We start from the raw sequence: 25,264 nt of genomic DNA on the forward strand, positions 1-25,264 counted from the left end.
ATATGTTTGTACTGGCTATGTTATTGGCTACTGAGGGCATCCTTCTCAAAAGGAAGCTCCTAAGCAATACTATGCAAATTTTTATACTCACATTACTTATCGTTTTACGTGAGCTTACCTCCTCCCATTTTACTAACAACAGCCAAACAAGCTACCAACGCCGAACCCGAGCCAAGCATAAGAGAGCCCAAACCACTGAACAATATACGACCCTTCCTACCCTCTATACTCGACAACAAGGAAAACAAAGAACTGACTACAGCTTTAAAAAGAAGACGAGACCGGTTCGCGAGGCAAGCCCATCACATAACACAGCAACGAGAAATGCTAAACAACTCAAATGGCTACAGCTGTCTCAACGGGAATCTCACGAATGGCAGCTACTCTTATGGAGACTACTCCAACGGAAATTATTGCAATGGGAACGGAAAACCCTACAGCAACGGCATCAACGGGCACCAAGAAGAAGAAGAGAAGCCCCATATAAATAATCTGTGCGATATACTCAAAAACGGTTTGTCCATTTGCTAACCCTACATCTGAAGGTACTCCCTTCACAACAACCAATTATGCAAAGATTCTGATTAAGATTCCTTATGTAGGTAGGTATACCTAATTAAGCTAACAACGTAACAATGGTTGTTGTGAAAGTAGTTCCTCGATTTTCATGCGCTTTTCGCGTCTTGTCATGCAGTTTGCTTTAACTTGAGTGTTACATGCTTTTTCTAATTTATATGAAATATAGGTTAGTCGTAGGTGCCTATTATATATTAGATTTTACTGGGGTAAGATTATAAAATATATGGATGCCATACTAATATACTTCTGGGGCAATCCAACCAATAATTTTAATCAGGCCTGCCCCAAACTTAGCTCAAAAGTTTTATGCTATCAAATTTGATCAATAGATTGACTTATAAATAAAGTCGGAGAAAATTTACACAGTATAGAGCCAATCTTTGGATTTGATTATATTGACTTTATTATTTCTTCTTACCATTGATTATACGTATTTTAGGAAACCAAAGATATACAGCTGGACTGAAACAAAGAATACAAAACGGCACCCTAGGCCACAGCGTCACGCCCGCAGACGCTCTCACAGTCATCCGTCAGAAGATGGAGTTACCCGTGGACACCATGGACGACCGAGAAGTGTTACTGAACAGGGAGCACAGCATCAAAGACCTGGCTCAGCGCCTGACGAGCCCCGTCAGCCCAACCACTGAGGACAAACCTTTGAGAGTGTCTGACATGGCCGGAATAGTGTCTAAAGCCAAAGAAGAGTTAGCTAAGTCCCAATCAAAAGGTAAGTTCGATAAAAAAAGTTCAGTACCAAAACTATCTGTAGGCTAATAATAGTATCTATACAATTTCTCATTTAATTACAGAAGTGATAAAGACTCCAACAATAGAGAAAACTCCAAAGCTCCACGAAATTAAAATATCAGAGAACGATCTCCATTGGGAAGAATTGAAAAAGGGATGTCTTAACAGGGAGTTCCATCTCTGTGATCTGGACTTCTCGGATTTACGTCAGGACACTGACGACGAAATGTCGTCGCCGGCTACCAACGCGGCCGGTATCCCGCCGCCGCCACCTCCAGGGAAGTTTCCTCTAGTAGGTGTCCCCCCTCCACCTCCTGGTTCATTTCCACCATTCGCGAAGAGCGTTCCTGCACCACCACCAAAGCATTCACTCTCGGAGATCTCAAACGATTCAGATAGTTCAACTATCAAGAAGAACAAGAAGACTGTCAAGCTATTCTGGCGAGAGATCCAGGAGTGTCCGCCGGCGACGGTCAGGACGAAGATCGGAGGGTTCATATGGGACGATCTGCCTGATGTCAAACTCGACACGGCAATGTTGGAGCATCTTTTTGAATCCAGGACTAATGACTTGATAATTAAGGTTGGTTTTAGCTGTTCAGCTTTTTACATCTTTAGATCGTGTTGTTATTTTTTCTGATATTTAAGAACGTTAAATATTTAAATATGGATTCAATACTTATTTTAAATCTCGCCTATTTTTGCCTTATTTAATTATTTATGTTTACTTTTTTCATATCGCTGACACCAAAACGGCATCAAATTCACAGGAGGTGAGTGTTATTTATTTATATTTTTTGTATGTCTTTACCATTACTCATCACGGAACAATGGTGTTCCGGACATTTTGGAGGCGAAGCCAAAACGTAGAACGACAAAATGGTGATATATGATATAATGAGATTGGAAGGGGTACACCGAGCGGATGCTGCCCTTGTCCGTGTCATGGCATGATGGGACGCACACAGAGGCAGTACTCGTCAGGGTGTAAGGACTATATTGTAACTATATTTTAGTGTTATCATCATACCTATCTCAATTCATCTTCATGATTAATTCGTCAATATTATCAAAAACTCCATTCGAAAATATTATTTTCCAGAAGCTAATGGAACCAAAGAGGAACCTCATACTAGATGCGAAGCGATCCAACGCTATAAACATAGCAATGAAGAAGTTGCCCACGCCGCAGACAATCAAGGCGGCCATCATGAAGATGGACGCCACAGTGATCGGCAGGGAGGGCATTGAGAAACTGCTGACGATGCTTCCCACTGAAGAGGAAAAGGTCAAAATACAAGAAGCACAGGTAGGTCTATTAAACATAAGCCCCTGTAATGTGATATTAAATAAACGGGTCTTGGTAGCCTAAAAAAACATATATTTGTTTATATTTATATTTATTGATTTATTTAATACAGTGCAAGCTTACAGTACTACACCAATTCGCTTACACACTAGAAACATATAGCTGGTCAACCAAATCTTGTCAGTAAAAAAGGCGCGAAATAAAAATTATCTATGGGACGATATCCCTTCGCGCTTACATTTTTCAAATTTGCCGCCTTTTTCTACTGTCAAGATCTGGTTGACCAAGTATATATACATTACAAAAAAAAAACAAAAGAAAAACATGCAAACAGATACAATGTCAAGAAAGATAAAACTTACAAATTATATCTAAAACTCGCCAATCTTTTCCCTATTTTAAGGGCCAGACATACGATTGATGAATTTTTCTCTTCGTTTTGCATTATTTTGTAACTATTTATCTACATTATTTATTCCAGTACGCAAATCCAGACCTGCCACTAGGCAGCGCAGAGCAGTTTCTTTTGACCTTGGCTTCCATCAATGAGCTGTCGTCCAGGCTCAGGCTTTGGGTCTTCAAACTAGACTTTGATAACTTAGAGGTGAGTTGAATCATCTTCGTACCACTGTTTATTGACGGTATCAGTAGCAGTCTTAAAACAGGGTTAAATTTGAAACGAGTTTTAAATTGTATTCTTTTACTTTTACAGAAAGAAGTAGCAGAACCACTAATGGACTTAAAGCAGGGCATAGAGCTGCTAAAGATCAACAAGACGTTTAAGGTCATCCTCTCCACCCTGCGGGCAGTGGGGTCCTTCCTCAACGGCAGTCAGGTCCGAGGGTTCCGGCTGGAGTACCTGTCCAAGGTCATGGAAGTGAAGGATACGGTGCACAAACATCCATTGCTGTATCATATTTGTGAGATGATCATTGAAAAGTTTCCGGATAGCACGGATTTTTTCAGTGAGGTAAGTGGCGACATATCGTCATACTGCATCTTGGAAAACTAGCTTGGAAAATCTAGCAACAATTATTGACACTCTTGAGAAACATAATCACTGACTGAGCGGAAAAGCCAAACATGTGAGATGATTCCTTTTATTTACTCGCGAGTGTAGAATCAAATAGTTGATAAAAGAAAGAAGCGACTTACGAGAAAGTAATTCCATGACAGTACTCGTGGTTTTTCAGGTGGGTCCAGTCATTCGAGCTTCCAAAGTGGACTTCGATATTTTAGCCGCCAACCTATCCAAGCTGGAGTCCGACTGCAAGGCCTCCTGGGACCACATGAAGCGCGTGGCCAAACACGACAGCTCGCAGATCTTCAAGACTAAAATCAACGAGTTCCTCACAGATGCTGCGGAGAGGATCATACTCCTGACGGTCATTAAGAAGAGGGTTATGAACAGGTAAGGGAAACATTATGCAAGTCCGCCCACGTAGAGAGTTATACCGTTGAAACAGTTGGTATATATGATGTACAAAGAGTTCGACTACTATATTTATACGTAGGTACATATAACAGAATGTTTGTGTTTGTCCTTTGTCTGTCATATAATTTTATAAAAATATAACGATTTCAAATAGCACTTACTCAACTCAGCGAGGAAATGGAGCAGCATGCGAGAAGAAATCCAGCAAAAACAATAAATATACAAGCGCCAATGGAAGCGCATCCTCGCTCCCATCTCTTCAATGTTTATTTTACAGTTGTCCAATTATGTTGACGGGCTCTCCAGTCTCCATCCTACAAGGTCGTACAGGTTCGAAGATAATGTTTGTACAATGCTAAGCGATTTCTATACTTAATTAAGGTTTCTGCGCTTCGCGATGGCTATTGTTATGTTCCTTTTATTCCTTAACATGATATCTAACCTACCTTTTTTATTACTACTTATATCTTTGCGTAAGGACGCAGTCTTTTGCACACAATCGCTCTGTTGTTCCAGGTACACCAAGTTCCTCCTGTTCCTGGGCGTCCCGGCAGCGGACATCTCCAAGACCAAGCCCTCGGAGTTCCTGAAGGTGATCGCAGAGTTCGCGCTGGAGTACAGAACCTCGCGGGAGCGCGTGCTGCAGCAGTTGGAGAAGAAGGCGAACCACAGAGAGCGGAACAAAACGAGGGGCAAGATGATTATTGATGTAAGTACCTAAAGCAGCGGTCGGCAACCCGCGGCCCGTGAACCTGTCACTGGCGGCCCGCGAGCCTCCCTGGCTATTTTGTATGTTATATTGACAAACGACAATGTCTGATAAAGTCATAAATATTAACAAAGTGCGGCCCGCGTCAACTTCGTTAACTACTATGTGGCCCTTTGCTGCTAAAAGGTTGCCGACCGCTGACCTAAAGCATAGATGAGATAAGATGCACAGAGTCATAGAGAAAAAAATACATATGTAGATTGCTCACTCCATACATTAGTTTTGGTACCAAAAAGACTATTAATTTCAGTGTCTACATCTATCATCGAGTAGCGGAACTATCAGTACTGCTACTTGACAATAGATGTAGTAGTAGTGATAGTTCCGCTACTCGATGCTAGATGTAGACACTGAAATTAATAGTCTTTTTGGTACCAAAACTGATGTATGGAGTGAACACTCTTGTCTTACTATATTTCTCTATGACGGAGTGGAACAATTTATCCAATGCCTAGTTATAATAGTTTGCCCTACTATATGGCGCTTAACTGTTGTACATTTTTGCGGTAACTAGGCCTATTTATCAATAGCGTTAGCGTAGTGTAAGCGTAGCCAACCTAGTACGGCCCACCAATACGCCTTCTACTTAGACCGAGCAGCGCCATTTACTTTATTGCCAAATTAGTACAGTTAAACGTTACGTACTCGTATGATGTTATGCAGCGCGATCTATATGAGCTATAAAAACAAAGCCTATAGGACAAAATTATCCACATTTTTTTTTTCATGAATACACTATAGCGTTTCTTGTTGCCTATTTAGCTTTGATAAAAGCTAGTAAATTTTTGAATAATGTCAAGTGTTTTATTAGGTGGCAAACTATTCCGCTAAGAACGGTGACCACACGGCCGACAACGCCCTAAAGGAACTCCTGAAGACCGACCCAGACACGGATAGTCTCACCGATGGCCGTCGCAAGATGCAGGTCAATTCTAGGAGGCGTCTCGTCAAGTAAGTGCCCATGGTCGTGGGTAACTGGGTAATTGTAGGGTTTACTATTTCCCAGCTGACCCTACTTACGTTCAAATGTCCTAACCTGTCATGATAAAATGTACCTTGCTTTTTAAATAACTAACGCCCAATAACAATGGTTGTATTCTTTGCATTGTAGTAAATTCCTGCCTACATTTTCATCAATCGTGCGAAATGAATTTACTCATTACTAAAAGCGATGTTCGGGCTAAACGATAGACAATTACGAAAGTTTTAATTTTTGCCTCGTTTAGCCCGACTATCGCTTACCTACTATACAGTGCTAACCACTTAAATAGCCTCACCTATATATTGTGAGTATTATAATTATACGTGATTATTTTTATCAATATATCTTAAATTTGAATTGTACGCCCTGACGTTTATCGAACGACACATTAACAAGTACGAACTTGTCTGCGCGCGAAACGTTGTGGACGCAAGAGCTAATACGGGACGTCCACATGAATAGCCTCAGTATAACATAATCGTCCAAACCGTGCATTTAAGTTTCGCTTTAAAATTTATTTTATTATGATTAGATAATACAGATGGCATTATATTAAGTACCTGCAGTAACGCGATAAACACAGTGTTTTTGTGACTATTGGACGTGGTAAAAACTTACAAGTTTAGAAACTGAAAAGGTTAATTTTTATTTAACTCTAAAATTATCCCATCGTGATATAGCTAAAAAAATAGGTCGCAGCCCTAAAGTTATTAATAATTATGTTAAAAATAAGGAAAATTACGGCCACCAGTATAAAGGACGCACAAAATTTGCCACTACCGATCGTGAACGTCGACTTATTTTACGCACTGCTTCAAATTCCACCAAGACCGCCAGGCAAATAGCTAGTGAAATAAATACTAGAGCATCTCTCTCTACAGTTCGACGGATTATTAGAACATCATCCCACCTCAAACGAAAAAAAATCATGAGTAAACCTTCTTTGCGCGAACAACATGTGGCGGGTCGATTGTCTTTTGCTAAAAAGTACATGTGCTGGAAAACCGTGTTAGAATGTATTGTCCTCATATAATTTGGTAGCATCATGTGTAGAGCCCTTACACTATGCCTGTAGCTTTTATGTCTATGCATGTTATCTATGGTTTAACTCTCTTCCATTCTGTCAGCCATAGCGATAGGATCTATTTTTAGATTTATCAATTTTCTAATATATATTATTACCATTTGACGATTGCAAGCTGTACGTTATTCTGAGCAATAAAAGGACCGCTTCAATATTACGTGAGTTATCATTCATACGTCTTCAGCCGGCCCCTCGCTCCCATCTCTGTGTCACGCGGTACAGACGCACTGCTAAGACCCAAGGATCTTCAACAGTTTATGTGCCCAGCCCGACAGGTAAATCAAATCCGTTTTCATCCTACGTCTGTATTATCGGCGTGACCTGGAATTACGCGCTGAGCAACCTACCAACATGCCACCGCATGGTGATGAGGTTATTGATAATGTTACACCACCGGTTGCGAACACGCTGGGTGCTTCGACGACAGCGACAAGTACGTCGACGCTAATGTTGGGTGGCGCAGGCGTGATGGAGAAGCTTGAGGGTGCTGGCAATTTTCTAAGTTGGAAGTTCACTATGAAAATGATGCTCACACTGGAAGGATTGTGGGACCTCATTGTGAGATTGGATGATACGCCGCTCACGGGCTCTGATGTCGTGCGCGATCAGCGCGCGCTGGCCCGTCTGTGTTTAGGCTTAAAACCTGGGTTATACCAGTATGTTCGAGACGCCAAATCAGCAAAAGACGCTTGGAAGAAGTTGTCCGACGTTTTTGAGGATCGCGGCCTGTATAGGCGCGTACTACTCTTAAGACAGCTGCACCGTATTGAATTTTCGCACTTTAGTTCAATGTCTTCATATATTGAGAAAGTTATGTCTCTTGTACACCAGTTGTCAGACATAGAGAAGACTGTTGAAGACGAAGAAATTGCAGAAATACTGTTAAGTGGATTGCCACCAGAATATGACTCGCTTGTTAGTAACCTAGAGACCCTGTGTTTGACATCCAAACTTTCTAGCGAGGTAGTGAGAACTAGGCTGTTACAAGAAGAGCAGAGGAAGGACTCCATGAATACGTCTTCGACTTCTACTACTTCAGCGTTTGTAAGCAAGAAACAGATCACATGCAAATATTGTGGGAAACCAGGACATGTGAAGGCTAAATGCTTTAAGCTGCGACGTGAGAAGATGGCGAAGAAGAGGGACAACAAGGATCAACATGCCTCTGCCTACCTAGCCCATGCTGCTGCCGCTGAATTGTTTTTGGACTCGGGTTCATCAAATCACTTAGTGAAGGACAAGGAGTTACTGTGCAATCTTAAGGACACTAGTGCGCAATCAATATCAACAGCAAATAAGCAACAGATGACCAGTACGAGCGCAGGAGAGCTGAACCTCGTTATGAACAATAAGGTTAGACAAATTAAAAATGTTATGTTTGTCCCCAGTCTGTCTGTAAATCTCTTGAGTGTTTCTAAATTATGTCAAAATGGTTTCATTATTGAATTTAATGCTGATGGTTGTTTCATATATGATGAAAATAGTAGAACTTCTGGCAATTATTTAGCGAAAGCAAACTGTACTAATGGCATTTATAAATTAGAGGGTTCTGTATGTAAAGGTAACTTGCCCAATAGGATGCACTCTTTGCTCCTGCAAGAGAGGCAGGAGTCACCGAGCGCAGCAGTCGCTACCTCTGCGGCGGCAAATTTGTTTCATTGCCGTCTAGGCCACTTGAACATTGCAGGTATGAATAGCTTGAGAAAGCATGTGTGTGGTGTCGTGTTTCAGGGTGATGCTTATGACAAGTGTGAAGCTTGTCTTAAGGGGAAGATGGCCACCAAGCCTTTCCCTAAAGCCAGCTCAAGCAGGACTACCCAACCGCTGCAGCTCATACATAGTGACGTTTGTGGACCATTACCAGAGGCAAGCTGGGGTGGGGCGCGTTACCTGGTCACCTTTACCGATGACTTCACAAGGAAGACCTTTGGATACCTCATGAAGAACAAATCGCAGGTAATGTCCCATTTTGTTCAATTTAAAGCCTTAGTGGAAAAGCAACTAAATTTGCCTATTAAATGCTTACGTTCAGATAATGGTAAAGAATACTGTAATTTAAATTTTACTGAGTATTTGCAAAAACATGGTATAATTCACCAAACCACAGTTCCTTATTCGTCTTCCCAGAATGGTACGGCGGAGAGAGCATTTCGTACTTTATTTGAAAAAGCGCGCTGCATGTTACAGCATGCGTCCTTGGAAAAGCGTTTTTGGGGAGAGGCCATCATGGCAGCCATATATTTAAAAAATAGGTCTCCCACAACTGCTTTGTCCGGACGCATTCCTGAAGAAGTTTGGTCTGGGTCTAAGGTGGACCTCAGCCATCTCAGGGTGTTTGGCTGTATGGCTTATTCGCTTGTTCCTAAAAATAAAAGGGATAAGCTAGACGCTAAGGGGAAGGAATATATATTTGTAGGTTACAGTGAGACTTCTAAGGGATATCGACTAGCTGATCCCTTATGTCCTACTAAGGTGATTATCTCTCGAAATGTAGCATTTATTGAGAACAAGTTCAGAGGTTCCTATCCTCAACCTTCAGAAGCTGACAGCGAAGAGCAAATAAATATTTTTAACTTTGACTGTGATACAACAAAACAGAACTGTGATAAAAATATTAATGAATTTAATCCTAATAATAATGAATTAAATTTTAATAATGATCAATTATGTGTAAGTGATAGTGAAAGTAATGATATTAACGGAGATAATATTTCAATTTCAGATGGCGTGTACTGTACTGGGAGTGAGGACGAGTCCGAACCCGCTGGTTTGTCTGCAAGCGAGGACGAGCTCGACCCCGCTGGGCTGCCTGCAAGGGAGCCAAGCTCCGAGCCTCTAACTTCGCCATGCGAGACCACAGCTCGGGATGGTGCCGCGACTGGTCCTGCGACTGTCGCTTCGCACACTGGTCGTCCAATCCGCTCTACACGTAACGTACAACCTCCGAGATTTTCCGACTATGATATGACTGATAACAGTTTTATGGTCTTTGAAAATCCTTTTATCTCCGAACCACTTACATACAACGAGGCGGTGAATTCAGCTAATAGTAAGGAGTGGCTGGAGGCCATGACGCGTGAGTACGACGCACTAGTTGCCAACAATGTGTGGGAGCTAGTGGATAGACCCGTAGATAAAAATATAGTTAAATGCAAATGGGTATACAAAGTAAAATATGATGCATCTGGTAAATTTGACCGTTTCAAAGCTCGTCTAGTTGCCAAAGGTTTTACTCAATGTAAAGGTATTGATTATAAGGAGACTTTTTCACCCGTCGTACGTCATTCTACTATGCGAATTCTGTTCTCAATTGCTAATCAATTTAATTTAAATATAGACCATTTAGATGTCGCCACAGCCTTTTTAAATGGCGATTTGAATGAAACTATATTTATGGAGCAACCAATAGGTTTTTGTGATAAAGATCCTAATAAAGTTTGCTTGCTTAAGAAAAGTATTTATGGCCTTAAACAGGCGAGCAGGATGTGGAATTGTAAAATACACAATTTATTATGTAAACACAACTTTGTTCAATCTAAATGCGAACCGTGTGTCTATATGAGATGTTCTGGTAATGATATTGTAATAATTGCTTTATACGTAGACGATTTTTATGTATTTTACAGTCCAAACAGCTCTAATAAAAGTTTGTTGGTTTCAGTTCTTGAAAAAGAATTTAATGTAAAGAACCTAGGAGAATTAAAGAGCTGTTTAGGTATTAATGTCACTAGGGATAGAGTTAAAGGCATTTTAAAACTCGACCAAAGTGAATATATACGTAAATTGCTTGTTCGTTTTAATATGCAAAATTGTAAGGCCGTATCTACACCAATGGAGGTCAACTGTAAGCTACTGAAATCTAAAAATATTGATAGTTTACAGGATGACATTTACAACTATCGTCAGCTGCTTGGATGCCTGATGTATCTGTCCGTCTGTACGCGACCAGATATATCTTATGCATGCAGTCAGCTGAGCCAGTTCAATAACTGCTTCGATAGGACTCATTGGCTGGCAGCTAAAAGGATTCTGCGTTATTTGGCAGGAACGATTCAGTACTCTTTATGTTATCATAAAAGTAAGAATTGGTTTTTAAATGCCTTTACTGACGCGGACTGGGCCAATGATGTGACCGATAGGAAAAGTTATACTGGTTTTGTCATTAAACTCGGAAATGATACGGTCAATTGGGAAGCTCGTAAGCAAAAGTGCGTGGCATTATCATCATGTGAATCGGAATACTTAGCTATAAGCGATGTATGTAAAGATGTCACATTTATTCAAAATTTACTTTCTGAAATTTTACCTACACAAAGTCAGGAAATTCAATATGTTGTTTATAATGATAACCAGTCCGCACAAAGATTGTTGCATGTTAATGAATATTGTCATAAGCGTACGAAGCATATAGACTTAAGGTTTCATTATGTCAAGGATCTTATCAATAAGAAATTGATTGATGTTAAGTACATGCCTACTGACAAAATGCTCGCAGATGTTTTAACTAAACCGTTATCCAAGGTCAAGCACGAGCGTTTTGTCACAGCAATGAATTTGATATAAGCATTTGTATTTGTAATATGTGCCATGTTTGTATTGTACTCTTTTTGAATGTAGAGTCACATAGAGGAATGCCTTATCAAATGTAGAGTCACATAGAAATATGGTAGAGTCACTTAATGTAGAGTTTTTTTTTGTGATTGTTTTATATTCTGCATTTGGTTATTTGCATTGAGTACAATAAGGGGAAGTGTTAGAATGTATTGTCCTCATATAATTTGGTAGCATCATGTGTAGAGCCCTTACACTATGCCTGTAGCTTTTATGTCTATGCATGTTATCTATGGTTTAACTCTCTTCCATTCTGTCAGCCATAGCGATAGGATCTATTTTTAGATTTATCAATTTTCTAATATATATTATTACCATTTGACGATTGCAAGCTGTACGTTATTCTGAGCAATAAAAGGACCGCTTCAATATTACGTGAGTTATCATTCATACGTCTTCAGCCGGCCCCTCGCTCCCATCTCTGTGTCACGCGGTACAGACGCACTGCTAAGACCCAAGGATCTTCAACAAACCGAGTGGCGAAATGTGATTTTTAGTGATGAGAAAAAGTTTAATCTAGATGGTCCAGATGGATTTAAATATTATTTTCATGACCTAAGGAAAGAACCGAAAGTACTATCACGTCATCATTCAACTCTAGGATCGGTGATGGTTTGGGGAGCAATTTCTTACTATGGTATTGTTGATTTAATTGTGGTAGACGGAAGACTAAATGCTGAAAAGTATTTAAATTTATTAAAAGAAACAAAAAGTAAGATCAGTAAAGTAATAGGTAGAAAAAAAATGTTTTTTGAGCATGATAATGCTCCCATACACACGTCAGCCATAGTTACAAAGTGGTTTGAAGAAAACCAGATTGAAGTTCTAATTGGCCATCCTTGTCCCCTGATCTGAACATCATGGGAAATGCCTGGGGTTGGCTTTCTCGGCAAGTTTATTACAACGGAAGACAGTTTAGTAATAAAGAAGAACTGATTCAAGCTATTTACACTGTTTGGGATTCTGTGGACGTTAATGACATACATTCTTTATATGAATCACTACCTAAACGTATTTTCGAATTAATAAGGTCTAATGGGAGGTATACGAAATATTAAACGAAAGAGTTTTAATAACTAAACAGTATCTTTTAGCATGTGAGGCTATTCAAGTGGAACGGTCAATTATTTGTTTGACGTTATTTCTTAAAACTTTGATTAGATAACAATAAATATTTTATCTACTACTACAAGGCTTCTTGTTTTATTTCATATTTAATGTTTAATGTATATCTCCTTTTTATATTACTATGAGAAATATTAATTTTGGTGAGTGAGGCTATTCAAGTGACTGGCACTGTACTTGGTCAACCAGAGCTTGACAGTAGAAAAAGGCGGCAAATTTGAAAAATGTAGGCGCGAAGGGATATCGTCCCATAGAAAATTTGAATTTCGCGCCTTTTTTTACTGACAAGATTTGATTGACCAGCTATATTTGACATAAAATAGATCCATTTCTCTCTTTTTTTTTCATTTTGATCCTAATTATTATCAAGTTCTCTTCTTATATTTTTAAATATTTTAATTCTTTCGCCTTCATAAGTTTCTGCTTAGCGCAAATTAGTTTAGTTCTCTTGTTTTTCAGTGGGGACCTGTCTGCCGACGAGGAGATCATAGAGAGTCTCGTGCGCTCCGCGACGACGAAGCGCAGGCCCGTGACCCGCGAGAGGCGGAAGAACCGGCTTTCCGACAAGAAAAACTGTAAGCGTTCATTTTATCCACCACTTCATTATTGCACTAACTTGTGTTAGATTGGGCTTTGGGATATGCTCAGGCCGATTTGTGGTATTTTCGATCCGTTTTAATCATCGAATGGGGTTATTCCCACTAGTTACCACCAAGTTGTTGTGGAATTTTTTTCCCACCTTTTACCACTGGTAACTACTGGGAATTTTTATTCCCAGTAGTTACCACCAAAATTTTGTTAGAGTTAAATACTAATAAAAACAGTATCCCCACTGTGATAATAAGGTAAAAACCAACTATTTTTTAATGTCACTGTAGTTTTAAATAAGGACCTCCTTCGCCATAACACGTTAGCCCGGCGGTAGGTACTGACGGTAAAAGTTGTACTGTTAAATCTTAGTTTAAATTCAATTGGCAAGTATATATAGGTCATTATTTTGTCAACCACAACAGGTAAGTATCTAGAAAATTATGTGGGTACAATAGGTGATGGTCATGATCTCATGACATGGCACGCCTTCTTCTGGACCGCACGTACATTTTGTATGACCTGCCTGCTTCATATCATGCTATGCAGCCTATGCGAAATCTTAAAATTTAACATCAATAACTGATTTGCAAGACCGAAGTGATAGTGTTCCGTGAACAAAGTTTTGTACGGTACACTAAAAATCTATTATAGGTCGACCACATATCTCGGGCGGTTGGTAAAAAAGTTCCGCAGTGATTTTATAGAAGTACATATGTGACGTTATCTATGAAAAGGGATCTTATTGTCGATGGCGCTTACGCCATTATTAACGATGAGCCGATATAAATACAATGGCGCGCGACGCTGTGCGGCGTAAGCGCCATCGACAATAAGGTCCCTTTTCATAGATAATACCCCATGTATTATAATATCTTCGATCAGCTTCATGCAGCCAAGCTTTCAACCAGTCCGTAGCTGACCATCATAACTTCTTACCAATCGCCTCAGTTAATCGGTAGACGTATAAAGCAGACACTTTCCACATCGATTTTCGTACATTGGTGCTTTGCTATTACTATTGCACGCGCATAAATTATACTCAATATCTATAAAAACTCGAAAATGCGCATTTTCCCAGAGATAAGACCTAGCTAGATCGATTTTTCGCCCCCGAAAACCCCCATATAGCAAATTTCATCCCGAAATATATATATAAATAAATATATAAATAAACAAAAATTGCTCGTTTAAAGGTATTAGATATTGCCGTCCCGCCAATGATGCCGGTTGTCAATGTCGCTGTGCGAACTTGACAGAAATACTATAATCTTGCGCGTGCAATAGAGATAGCAGCAGAGAGGGTCAATGTACGAAAATCTATGTAGAAAGCGTCTCTTTTTTAGTAGCACTGTTTTGAATATAGGTAGAATCATAGAGAGATATAGTAAGACAAGAGTGCTCACTACATACATCAGTTAGACTATTAATTTCAGTGTCTACATCTAGCATCGAGTAGCGGAACTATCAGTACTGCTACTTGACAATAGATGTAGCAGTACTGATAGTTCCGCTACTCGATGCTAGATCCTAATAGTCTTTTTGGTACTAAAACTGATGTATGGAGTGAGCACTCTATGTATTTTTTCTCTATGGATATAGTAAGACAAGAGTGCTCACTCCATACATCAGTTAGACTATTAATTTCAGTGTCTACATCTAGCATCGAGTAGCGGAACTATCAGTACTGCTACTTGTAGCACCGATCGGAAAGTCTTATCTCATCAGCATAAGACTTTCCGGTCGGTGCTACATCTATTGTCAATTAGCAGTACTGATAGTTCCGCTACTCGATGCTAGATGCTAATAGTCTTTTTGGTACTAAAACTGATGTATGGAGTGAGCAATCTATGTATTTTTTTTCTCTATGGTAGAATTGATTATAGCTAGCTTTGCGATTGTACAAGATGTTAAGTGTCAACAATTTATATCCACACTCAATAACAAATGCGTTGCCATCTTCATTCTAAGATGAACATGATACAACGCCTGTGTAGATAGAGCTGAAGGGTTAAAAAAATAGTTGTTGCCATATTCTTCTACAATAAACAATTTAATTCGTTTTATTGTGCAGTAAAAAAACAGTCTTAGAATATTTCTGTGGCCGAGCAGCGCAGGTGTAAAAGGGTGTAAGTTCCACGTGAAACTTATATGCTAAGCTGCGCGAGACTTATACCCTTTTTCTCTAGGTCTACAGATTTTACATGGGCAATATTCTTGAATGTATGTAACATCTGAAATGCCTTATATGGTAGGGTGACATCTCTTTTGGGACTTGCCTGATCAGGTGCCTAATATATATTTTTCAATAATATATTTTTGTCCTCAGTGAACCGAACGTTGGACGGGAATTAGGATAACCAGAGAAGTTCTGTAAAGGTAACGTTTTTGCTATGGTGAACATATTTGAACATTCCGGACAAATTAAAACAACCATAACGATAGAATCATTAAGAACCACAGGGTTAGCCACTAACTCAGGGTTAACCGGGTAAACCCGAAGTTACTAGTACAATTTAACCCTGTGTTAACAGTTAACTCCGAGTTAGTGACTAACCCTGGATGGTGCAAGTGGCCCTAAGCCTTGTAAAATCTCCATCACGGATCATCGTTTTGCAGTCTGGTAATTTTTCCGGGTGAAGACTCTATTTTATTTGAATATACACTTTTTATTAACCGACTTTTCGTGTGGTCCGGCACGGACTTGGCCTGTATTTTATTTTTGTAACAATATACCTAATATTTTCTGTACAAAAATCTGCATTTAACTTTTTCCACGCCGTGTCAAACACAAGAGCTGTCACTCAGACGCCACATCATTGAAGGGTCAAAACTGAAGTTGAACTTTATGTATATGCATATGCACGTAGGTCGATGTTGCGCTGTGGTCTGTGACCGATTAATCGGTCTTTGGCGTTGAACCTACGGTGCGGATATATCGGTCATAGGCGTCCAAAAGGTTAAATTTTATTTTAAGAAAATTGGCTATGTAGATGAGTAGATAGATCCAAATATGTGGAGTTATCAAAACAATCAATTATTAGAAATAATGTTCAAACTGTAATAATATTTGTTAATTCATTAATAGTTATGTTTTATTTGCAGGTTGCCGGCTTCGACTCAAGATAGTCGGGGGTTAATGGTGATAAATTAATTTCTAAATTTATTTATTCAACTAGGGAACCTTGAATCTCATTTCCACTCAATCGTTTTTATGTATAAGCATTTCTTTTGCCTTTATATTATTTAACTTCCTAAGCCTGTGTTTGTTTTGTGACTCTTCGTGATATTGTTTTGAATGAAATCAGTACGTATTTAGGGTACCTACAGTAAAAAAAGTAATTTGAGTCTTATGCATTTTAATATTGTTAATAAAAAAAAACGATAAAACGCAGTTAAAATAGAAAAGCTGCTGTACGAAAGAGAGGGTGCGAAACATAGAACATCACAAAGGGCCTTCGTAAGGCAAATTAGTGAGATTAGTTTGATTAGGTTTTTTTTTAATATACTTACTCAAAAGCGAAATAATTTATTAGGTACCTGGGTAATTTACTTCCGGTTTTTTTAAATCTTGTAACTTCAATTCCTGGCATCTTTTTATTTTCCGTATTTATTGGATATTTTTAAGTTTCCCTATGGGGAAAGGCAGCGATGTCTATATAACTTATATCTATATAACTTTACGACACCTGTTTCCGTTCATCTGTATTTATTTTCTGTTGTACCTAATTATTATATGATAATACTAGTATAATAAGTGATCAAACGAACTTACCTTAAGTGATGTTCGATCATTATTATATGAAGTGCTTCGTTCGAAGATATATAATTTACCATGTAGTATCTTTATGTTACTAGGCAACGAAACGCATTTTTAGAGCTAGATTTTAAAGCTGAAACAATAAAAAAGTTATTCCTTGTCTATGCATATTCTAGCTCCACAGACAATCTCACTTTTTATGTCATTCTTTCAGAGCTAAATCATCACAACTCCCAAGGGTAACCAGTAAAGGCCCTAGCCTTATTGGTCTGGGTTGGGTGGGTATATATCTTCGAACGAAGCACTTCATATAATAATGATCGAACATCACTTAAGGTAAGTTCGTTTGATCACTTATTATACTACAGTGCTTCGTTCTCGATATATAATTTACCATGTAGATGTTTAAAGCTAATGGGAGTTGTGATTTTTTACTAATCCTGTAATATTAATGTCTTAATTATTCTTATTATAATTAAACAAATTATTAGTATTAATCAGCCTTTTTATTTTAACAAACTAAAATATGCTGCTCTCATGCAGCTAAACTTCAAATTAACCAATATTAATTCTAGGTACTTGTACTTCAGACAAGTATTTATAATGTTAAACAATAAGAAACAAAACATACTGCTCTCTTGCAGTTAAGTATAAACTATGAACAAAGATAATCTGGGGCACGGGAGTGCCCCCGCCCCGACGAGCATATAGATAATATAGATGCCTATTAAATACCGTATACAATTAATATGTATAATTGCTACAACGATAAGATAGTATTTGCAAAATTGTTTGGGTCACTAACAATGGGTCTATTGTAAAATTTTGCAAATGTCTGTGATGACCCTGTCCAACCCGCAGTACTTCTAATAGTGTCTATAGATACGCCTTTAATGCTGGCTGAGGATGTCGAAGCGTGCCGAACAGAGTGACTTTTAAAAATATTAGTATCAATTCCCGAGTTTGCTAGCGTAGTCTTAATCCAGCGACTTAATGTTGATGGGGTAGCTGCTTTATAAGGTCTTTTTGTTGTTATAAACAGATTGTCAATTGTGTTCCTAATACTTTTAGTATAATTGATGTAATACTGTAACGAAAGAGCTGGGCATATTTCAGGGTCACTATAAAAAGGTAGAGCTAATATAGGCTGAGGGCGATCTGGAGCAGATGTTTTTATTATATCTGTAATGTTTATGTGTATTCCAGACTCAAGGCAAGTAATATTACATAGTTTTATTAATGAAAGCGTTTGGACTCTTTGGGCTGTACACAGCGCTATTAAGGTAACGACTTTTTTGGTCAAAGTTTCTAAATTTAACGAGGAGCATGGGTGCCAAGTCTTTAAAGTATTTAAAACAATACATGGATCCCAAGTGATTTTATATCTAGCCGATGGTGGTTTTGTTTTGTAAAACCCTTTAAGAAGTCTCTTTATCCGTTCATCTTTACCAATACGAGTACCAATGATTAACGAGAGAGCAGATTTGTGTGAATTAACAGTTCCGTAAGATGCACCTTTATTAAACTGAATTGACAAAAATTGCATTATTTTTGGAACTGATGCGCATAATGGATCTATTTGGTTTTTCTGACAATAATTCCACCAAATTTTGAAAGTGACCTCATATTGCTTCAAAGTGTTTTTTGATAGTGATGCTAGCATAGTATCTAAAGAGACTGTTGGAACCGCTTGTCTTATCATGGCTTGCCTGATAAGATTCCTGCCACCAGGATAAGCTGTTGATGTAAGGGGTGACAGCTCCTGAAAGGGGAGAATAGAAGATATTTATCTGGTCCGAAAAACAACAATTTGTTGCATTATAGGGAACCATGGTTGAGAAGGCCAGTATGGCATGACCATGATGCCAGTGGCTTTTTCATGATTAATTTTTTGTAAGCATTTTAATATCAAACTGAATGGTGGAAAAGCATAAAAAAAATAGTTAGACCATTTTTCTGTGAATGCATCTATATTTGTTGCATCTGGGTCTGGTTTCCATGCTATATATATAGGACACTTAGCATTAGCCCGGGATGCAAAAAGGTCTATATCTGGAACTCCTAGTCGCTGTTTTATGTTTTCAAAAACATTATTATTCGCATCCGAGTCGTATAAGTCGATGTATGACGGCGATCGTGAACGATGCCCTCGCCGGTGTTTTTCTTTTAAGCGTTGTATTTTCCTCAAATACTTGTCAATTTTTCTATCATCATCTTTCTTCCGTTTTGGCATCTTGTTACGATAACTAACTAAGCACTAATTACGTTATTTTCACAAAATGTTCCAATTAATCCTTGGAATGACAGCGTTTGTTGCCGCGCAAACGTAAAGAATGACATAAAAAGTAAGATTGTCTGTGGAGCTAGAATATGCATAGACAAGGAATAACTTTTTTATTGTTTCAGCTTTAAAATCTAGCTCTAAAAATGCGTTTCGTTGCCTAGTAACATAAAGATACTACATGGTAAATTATATATCGAGAACGAAGCACTGTAGTATAATATTAAAAGATCAAAGAGTTGAGTAAGTAAATAATGTTACATGCATGTATGTAGGTAGGGTTACCTATACTAAATTTAACTGCAGTATATTTTTTACTAAATCCCAGTACAATATTTGTGTAAAATCTTTTTTGTGTAAATAAATATGTGTACATATGCAATTTTGAATTAAATTTAGATTACTAGGTAATTTTTTGTTCTGAATTTAAAATAAGTAAATATGACGTGGCAATCAAGTGTTTAATTTCCCCCATTCCTTCCTCTTAGTGGGTAAGTAACAATATTAAGATATCTGAGGGCCTACCGCGAACCACGTTCGACGTGTTGCCTCTCTGTCGCACTTGTAAATTCGTACGTAAGTGTGACAGGGAGGCAACACGTCGAACGTGGTTCGCGGTAGGCCCTCTGATGGCGACCGTAGGAACGACATAAGTACGGGTACAAACGTGTCACAGAGGTCTCCCAGCGCCATCTTGGTGGGCGTGAATCGTTTATTTTTGCTAATAATGTATAATTAATCGTTGCTTGGTGCAATTAAATAGTAAGTGATGATTCTGAATGATAAATATTCAATAACGTTCATGTGACGTTCATGTCGGTGTGATGAAAAATTTTGTTTCACTCGGGAGCAAAGTTTGTTTAAACATAGTGCCTCACAACGATTCTCAATTTTGCACATTTCAATTTTCGATAGCTAACCAGGTAAACACACTACTGGAGCTATGGAGGTAAAATAGCGAGTAGTAAGAAGTGATATGTACTATGTATGTACTAGTTGAGTTGCGTCGTCAAAGAGAACAAAATGAGGGTAAATATATCGACTAATCTATGGCTCCAGACTTTAAACAGTGACCTTATAAATTACGTCAATGGAGTTGGCAACTGTCAAAAGTTTTTATAGATGGCGCCAGCATAGGCACAGAATAAATAATACTAAGTACAGAAGACTCACTCTCTAACAAAACGCGTCTGTTACGATCAGCACAGATATGGCCGCTAGGTGGCGACAGCGCCACGCGCGGCTTATGGCTTTCCCCAAAATTGGGGCCGGAACGGATGTACTTTTAGCTACCTGTAGCAAAGAGACGAAATCGCGGAGTGAGACACGCCTGGCATAGGTTTTACTTGTCTCTGGTTTTATCTTGCCATCACATTTGGCTTAAAGGGCATCCAGTCATTAAAATTCTAATAAAATAATGTATTTGATGTGTATTTGACACTATCCATAGGATTGATAGGTAAAAACCCCTGTTGGCGCCATCTGTAAAGCTTCTACCGGGCAGTCCCATTAATTGTATGAAAGGGTTTAATTGAAAACAATATCAGGTTCATTTATATTAAGTAATTTATTGGACGGATAATAAAAAAATTATTATTAAAATAAATGCATTATAAAAATAGTGATACAAATTACTACGAATAAACACATATTCAAAGTGATAATCGTAAAAAATAAAGGCAGTGTAAACGACTAAACTAAAGAAGAAAGTGTAATATTCTGACACATTCGACAAGATTTTACTATCCTTACGATATAGGTAATTAGGTATACATAACGCAGTACTAATTAAAGAAACGATCGCAATTATGCATGACAATTTCTATCCTTTCATTAGATATCTTAATGAGAAGAATGGAATAAGAGAAGATCGGGTAGTGGAGGGGTTAAATCTCCAGTATAACTCTTTGAATGAATGAAAAACGCTGAATGAAAAAAACGTACTTTAGACGACGAGCGTTAAAACACCCCAAGTATTATTTTTAACAAGCTTTTATTAGGTCGACCTGTATGTAACTATGTAATGGAATCTAAGGTAACTAATTTAACCATCTTCCAAGGATCGTAGCGTCATGAAAATTGGCAGCTGTATGTAGTTCTGATGACAATACAATAATATGGTACTGTCAAACTGATCTGATAATGGAGACAGGAGGTGGCCATAGGAACTCTGTGATGAAACAACGCAACCTAATTGTGTTAGGGATTTTTAGAATTGTCTCGATGAGTATTAGTTGTCTGTCGTAAGAAAAGTAGTCAGCGATAAAAGCTTGTACCAAAAATATTTTTTTTGCCAAAATAGTTATTAAAATATTAGGTTTTCATGGTGCCTGTTTGTAAGGGTTATTCCCACTAGTTACCACCAAGTTCTTACCAGTGGTAACTACTGGGAATTTTTTTTCCCACCTTTTACCACTGGTAACTACTGGGAAAAATAATTCCCAGTAACTACTGGGAATTATTTTTAACTACCACCAACTCGGTTTGGTGGTAACTAGTGGGAATTTTTATTCCCAGTAGTTACCACCAAATTTTGTTAGAGTTAAATACTAATAAAAACAGTATAAAAAATAAAAACTAAATATAGAGTGATTTAATAAATCATTATTAAGTCGATTAGTGTTTTAGTAAACTGCCTTAAAAGTGACGAAAAAATATTGAAACAGTTTAACCGGTACTAGTACAAAAACTATAATATATGCAAGGATAAATTAAATAATACATTTAGATTATTTTTAAGTGATTTTATTCGGTAATTCAAAATTTATACTATACTATTTTATACTGTTTTTATTAGTATTTAACTTTAATAAAATTTTGGTGGTAACTACTGGGAATAAACCGAGAGAAAAGGGAATAATTTTTCCCAGTAGTTACCAGTGGTAAAAGGTGGGAAAAAAATTCCCAGTAGTTACCACTGGTAACAACTTGGTGGTAACTAGTGGGAATAACCCGTTTGTAATGAAAGTTCAATATGGTCCACTTCCCGGTTTTAGATCGATAGTGTTGATAAAACTCGAGTTTTTTGAGTCTAAATTTGAAGAACTCAAGTCGTTTTTTCGAGAATGCGGCACGAGTCGAGGCATTGATGAGCTTAAAGCTCAGCTCAAAAGGTCTCAGACCTCCGAATAAAGACTCCGTCGACCATTTTGTAGGTCATATCTACATAACAGTAAAGAAAATAGGCGTTGTGTGATTTGTGTACACCATAGACTAGGAATCCTCTAGATGGAGTTTAGAGCAATTATTTCATAAAACCGATGCTGCCAAAAATACCGGGGTGCAGGGGGACAAGGTAAGCGAATCCCGTGCCGTGATTGGTCCGTTCAAAGACACGGACCAATCACGGCACGGGATTGACTCGAAGATGGGTAGCGTTACTATGTTCAGTCTAGAGGATGTCTTGTCTGTGGTGTACACTAGTTCCTAACGTTTAAACACTTCGTAGCATCTAAGGTAGTACGTCTTTGTTTACATAATTAAAAACGAATTTGGCCAAAGGGTCATATCGATAACTAATAAAAGCAGTGGAGTAGAACCAACCGAGACCTAACTAAATCGAGTATCGGTCTTTCGCATTGCCCAACATTCGCATAGCGTTAAAATTCGATGAGAACGTTACCTGCCGGCAAATTACAAAATCGAAATACAAAATTCATAATCCTCTTAAAATAAAATATAAAAAAATATAATTATATGTACATCTAAACTTAATCTATCAGATCTCTAAGGACGGAGTACAGTCAGCAACAGATCTTCAAACGACAGTTCAAATCCGCAATTGAGTCAAGGCTGAGCGACGGCGAGAGAAAAGGGAGTGTAAAAACTTATTGAGTCCATCTAAGTTCTCTTTGCACCAACTTGAACATTAACAAAGGGTGGGAAGATAACTCTGTAACGATTTTGTCAGCACAGACTGTGCAAGTGTTATTTATACGTCATAATTTCATAGAAGTTTGACGTTTAAAATAACACTTCAATCAATCTTTGGGTAATATGGCTCCATCGATACTGTCGATGATTTCGCCAACGTCAAAGTGGATCCCACGTGGGATCGAATTAATATTATTTGTAATAAAATTCAGCCAGTGTACGGTATAAAAGTATAAAATTATGGCCTCTAGGGCTCTAGCCAGCCACGGTTAGAGGTAGAAATACCAAAATAAATGCTCTAGAGCACGACGTTGTTCGGTAGTCTGGTTCTCAGTTCTTGTAAGGAGATAGCTAGACTTTACAAGAACCCGCGTGGGCTACCCGGCGTTGACGCCAGAATGGTGGTTATACGCGTTTCATGATTATTTTTTAATTATCTGCACTTCCACATTAGTTTACTGCATAATACGCTACCAATATTACACTTTAAACAATATTAATAAGCAAAAACAAAGAAATTAATCACGAGGCTATGTTACCAAAATGGCGGTCGACGAATAACCAAACACTAACCAAACAATAACACTTGCAGTCTGGGCTATCAATATCGCTGCAGACTTATCTTGGTCTAACTCTAGAAATTTGACATTAATGATGATACCACCTTATCACCACACTACGTCATAGCAAATGCCATGCAGTTATCTTCGTCCCACTCTAATGTCTGACTTTTTTCTCCCTTTTTTATTTCAGAACAAGAGTTCCTTTTCTCTTACGTCGCTAAGTTTTACATCTGTGCTCGTGTGAATATCCGTTGACTATACTGTTTTCCAGGCACTAAATGGCATGGATAGTATGTGTTCAGGCACAGAATGGCATATTTTAACTAGGTTAAATGCAAAAACTTCAGTCCATTAGGACTCCCCAGCTGATAAGTTAAGGGGTCCATGTATGTATTTTAATTTTATTTAATTTAATTTTTATTTTATTTTATTTAAAAATTTAAAAATATGGACTGTTAATTGTCTGAAATCAATTTATTTATTATTATTATAAACTCAAATTGAGGCAAGAGTATGCAATAATGCATTCTCATCAGGCTACCATAAATCTTCTAGTCTGTGCGGAAAGAGAAGACTTGTGGAATGTAAGGGAGCCCATACATTCTACGACTTCTCTTTCGGCACAGTCTAACTCAGAAGGTAAAAAAATGGTTCAAAAGCTCAGTACCTATTCATGCCTAAATCCATTTAACATTTCTTAAATAGTTTCTATTTGAGAAAATATTGTTAAACAAATATTCACCTTTAGTCTCATTATTTCTACTTGCCATTGAGTACTAAGGCGACATTACAATGGTTACGATCTATCATTTAGTACAAAATCTAAATCTAACTAAACTAATTATTGCCAGGGAGGTGGTAACTGCCAAGCACCTTCTTTATAACTTTATTTAACTGGTATTTCCATCCATAATTCCAGGATCACAATCAGGGATACTCTTGTTAACCTATAGGGACTCATTACATTTTTTCTCTTTAGATTTTGCTCTAATGAACCAAATTTGTTACATATTTCATTATTAAAAATTTAGCCCTTAAATGCATGATTTTTTTTGCCCGAAATTAATATATGTATCACATAATTGTTTGCAGTTTCTAGGAAAAATAGTTAAAACAATTATTTCATCGATTTTCACTGCGAAATCAGTGTTAAAAGTTCCATAGGCTAAATCACATTTTTGGAAATATATAGCTATTAGTAAAGGGTATAGGAAAAATCTTAACCGCCATCAGAAAGGTACACTATTTATGATGTTCCTATGATAAAGTTTGTAAATATAAAATAATTACAAACCCCGAAAAATCTGCCCAAAATCACATACTAAAAATCATCAACTTCCAGGTTTTTCCAAGTTTTCCGACATTTCGTCTATAAACAAATATAATTTTTATAAATTAAAATACTGCGTAAATTTATTTAATAATTCTGAAAATTTATCAGTTTTACTATTGAAATAATATACAGGAACAAATAGAATTTGTTTAACCCTTAATCTGTGAGCTGTTTAATGCTTTGTAGACATTTGGCAACACTATGCATTTAAGGGTTAAGAAT

The 25,264-nt window shown here is 37.8% G+C and overlaps 1 protein-coding gene across 2 annotated transcripts in view; it reads left to right on the top strand.

Moving 5' to 3' along the window:
- LOC134660934 (FH1/FH2 domain-containing protein 3) overlaps positions 1-16,555 on the top strand; it is a 97,593-nt gene extending 81,038 nt beyond the window's left edge. The window contains exons 11-22 of one of the 2 annotated variants that reach the window (XM_063516819.1): positions 143-514; positions 1,019-1,309; positions 1,392-1,913; positions 2,430-2,638; positions 3,120-3,242; positions 3,351-3,608; positions 3,832-4,049; positions 4,590-4,782; positions 5,654-5,793; positions 13,104-13,219; positions 15,562-15,611; positions 16,338-16,555. In XM_063516819.1, the coding sequence (XP_063372889.1) occupies positions 143-514; positions 1,019-1,309; positions 1,392-1,913; positions 2,430-2,638; positions 3,120-3,242; positions 3,351-3,608; positions 3,832-4,049; positions 4,590-4,782; positions 5,654-5,793; positions 13,104-13,219; positions 15,562-15,587 (2,468 nt within the window). In that variant the 3' untranslated portion in view covers positions 15,588-15,611; positions 16,338-16,555. The remainder of the gene's footprint in view (positions 1-142; positions 515-1,018; positions 1,310-1,391; positions 1,914-2,429; positions 2,639-3,119; positions 3,243-3,350; positions 3,609-3,831; positions 4,050-4,589; positions 4,783-5,653; positions 5,794-13,103; positions 13,220-15,561; positions 15,612-16,337) is intronic. The other variant, XM_063516820.1, reaches the window with a different exon arrangement.
- The last annotated feature ends 8,709 nt before the right edge of the window (positions 16,556-25,264 follow it).

Source organism: Cydia amplana, chromosome Z (genome assembly GCF_948474715.1).
Source record: "Cydia amplana chromosome Z, ilCydAmpl1.1, whole genome shotgun sequence".
In the NCBI taxonomy this organism is placed as follows: domain Eukaryota; kingdom Metazoa; phylum Arthropoda; class Insecta; order Lepidoptera; family Tortricidae; genus Cydia; species Cydia amplana.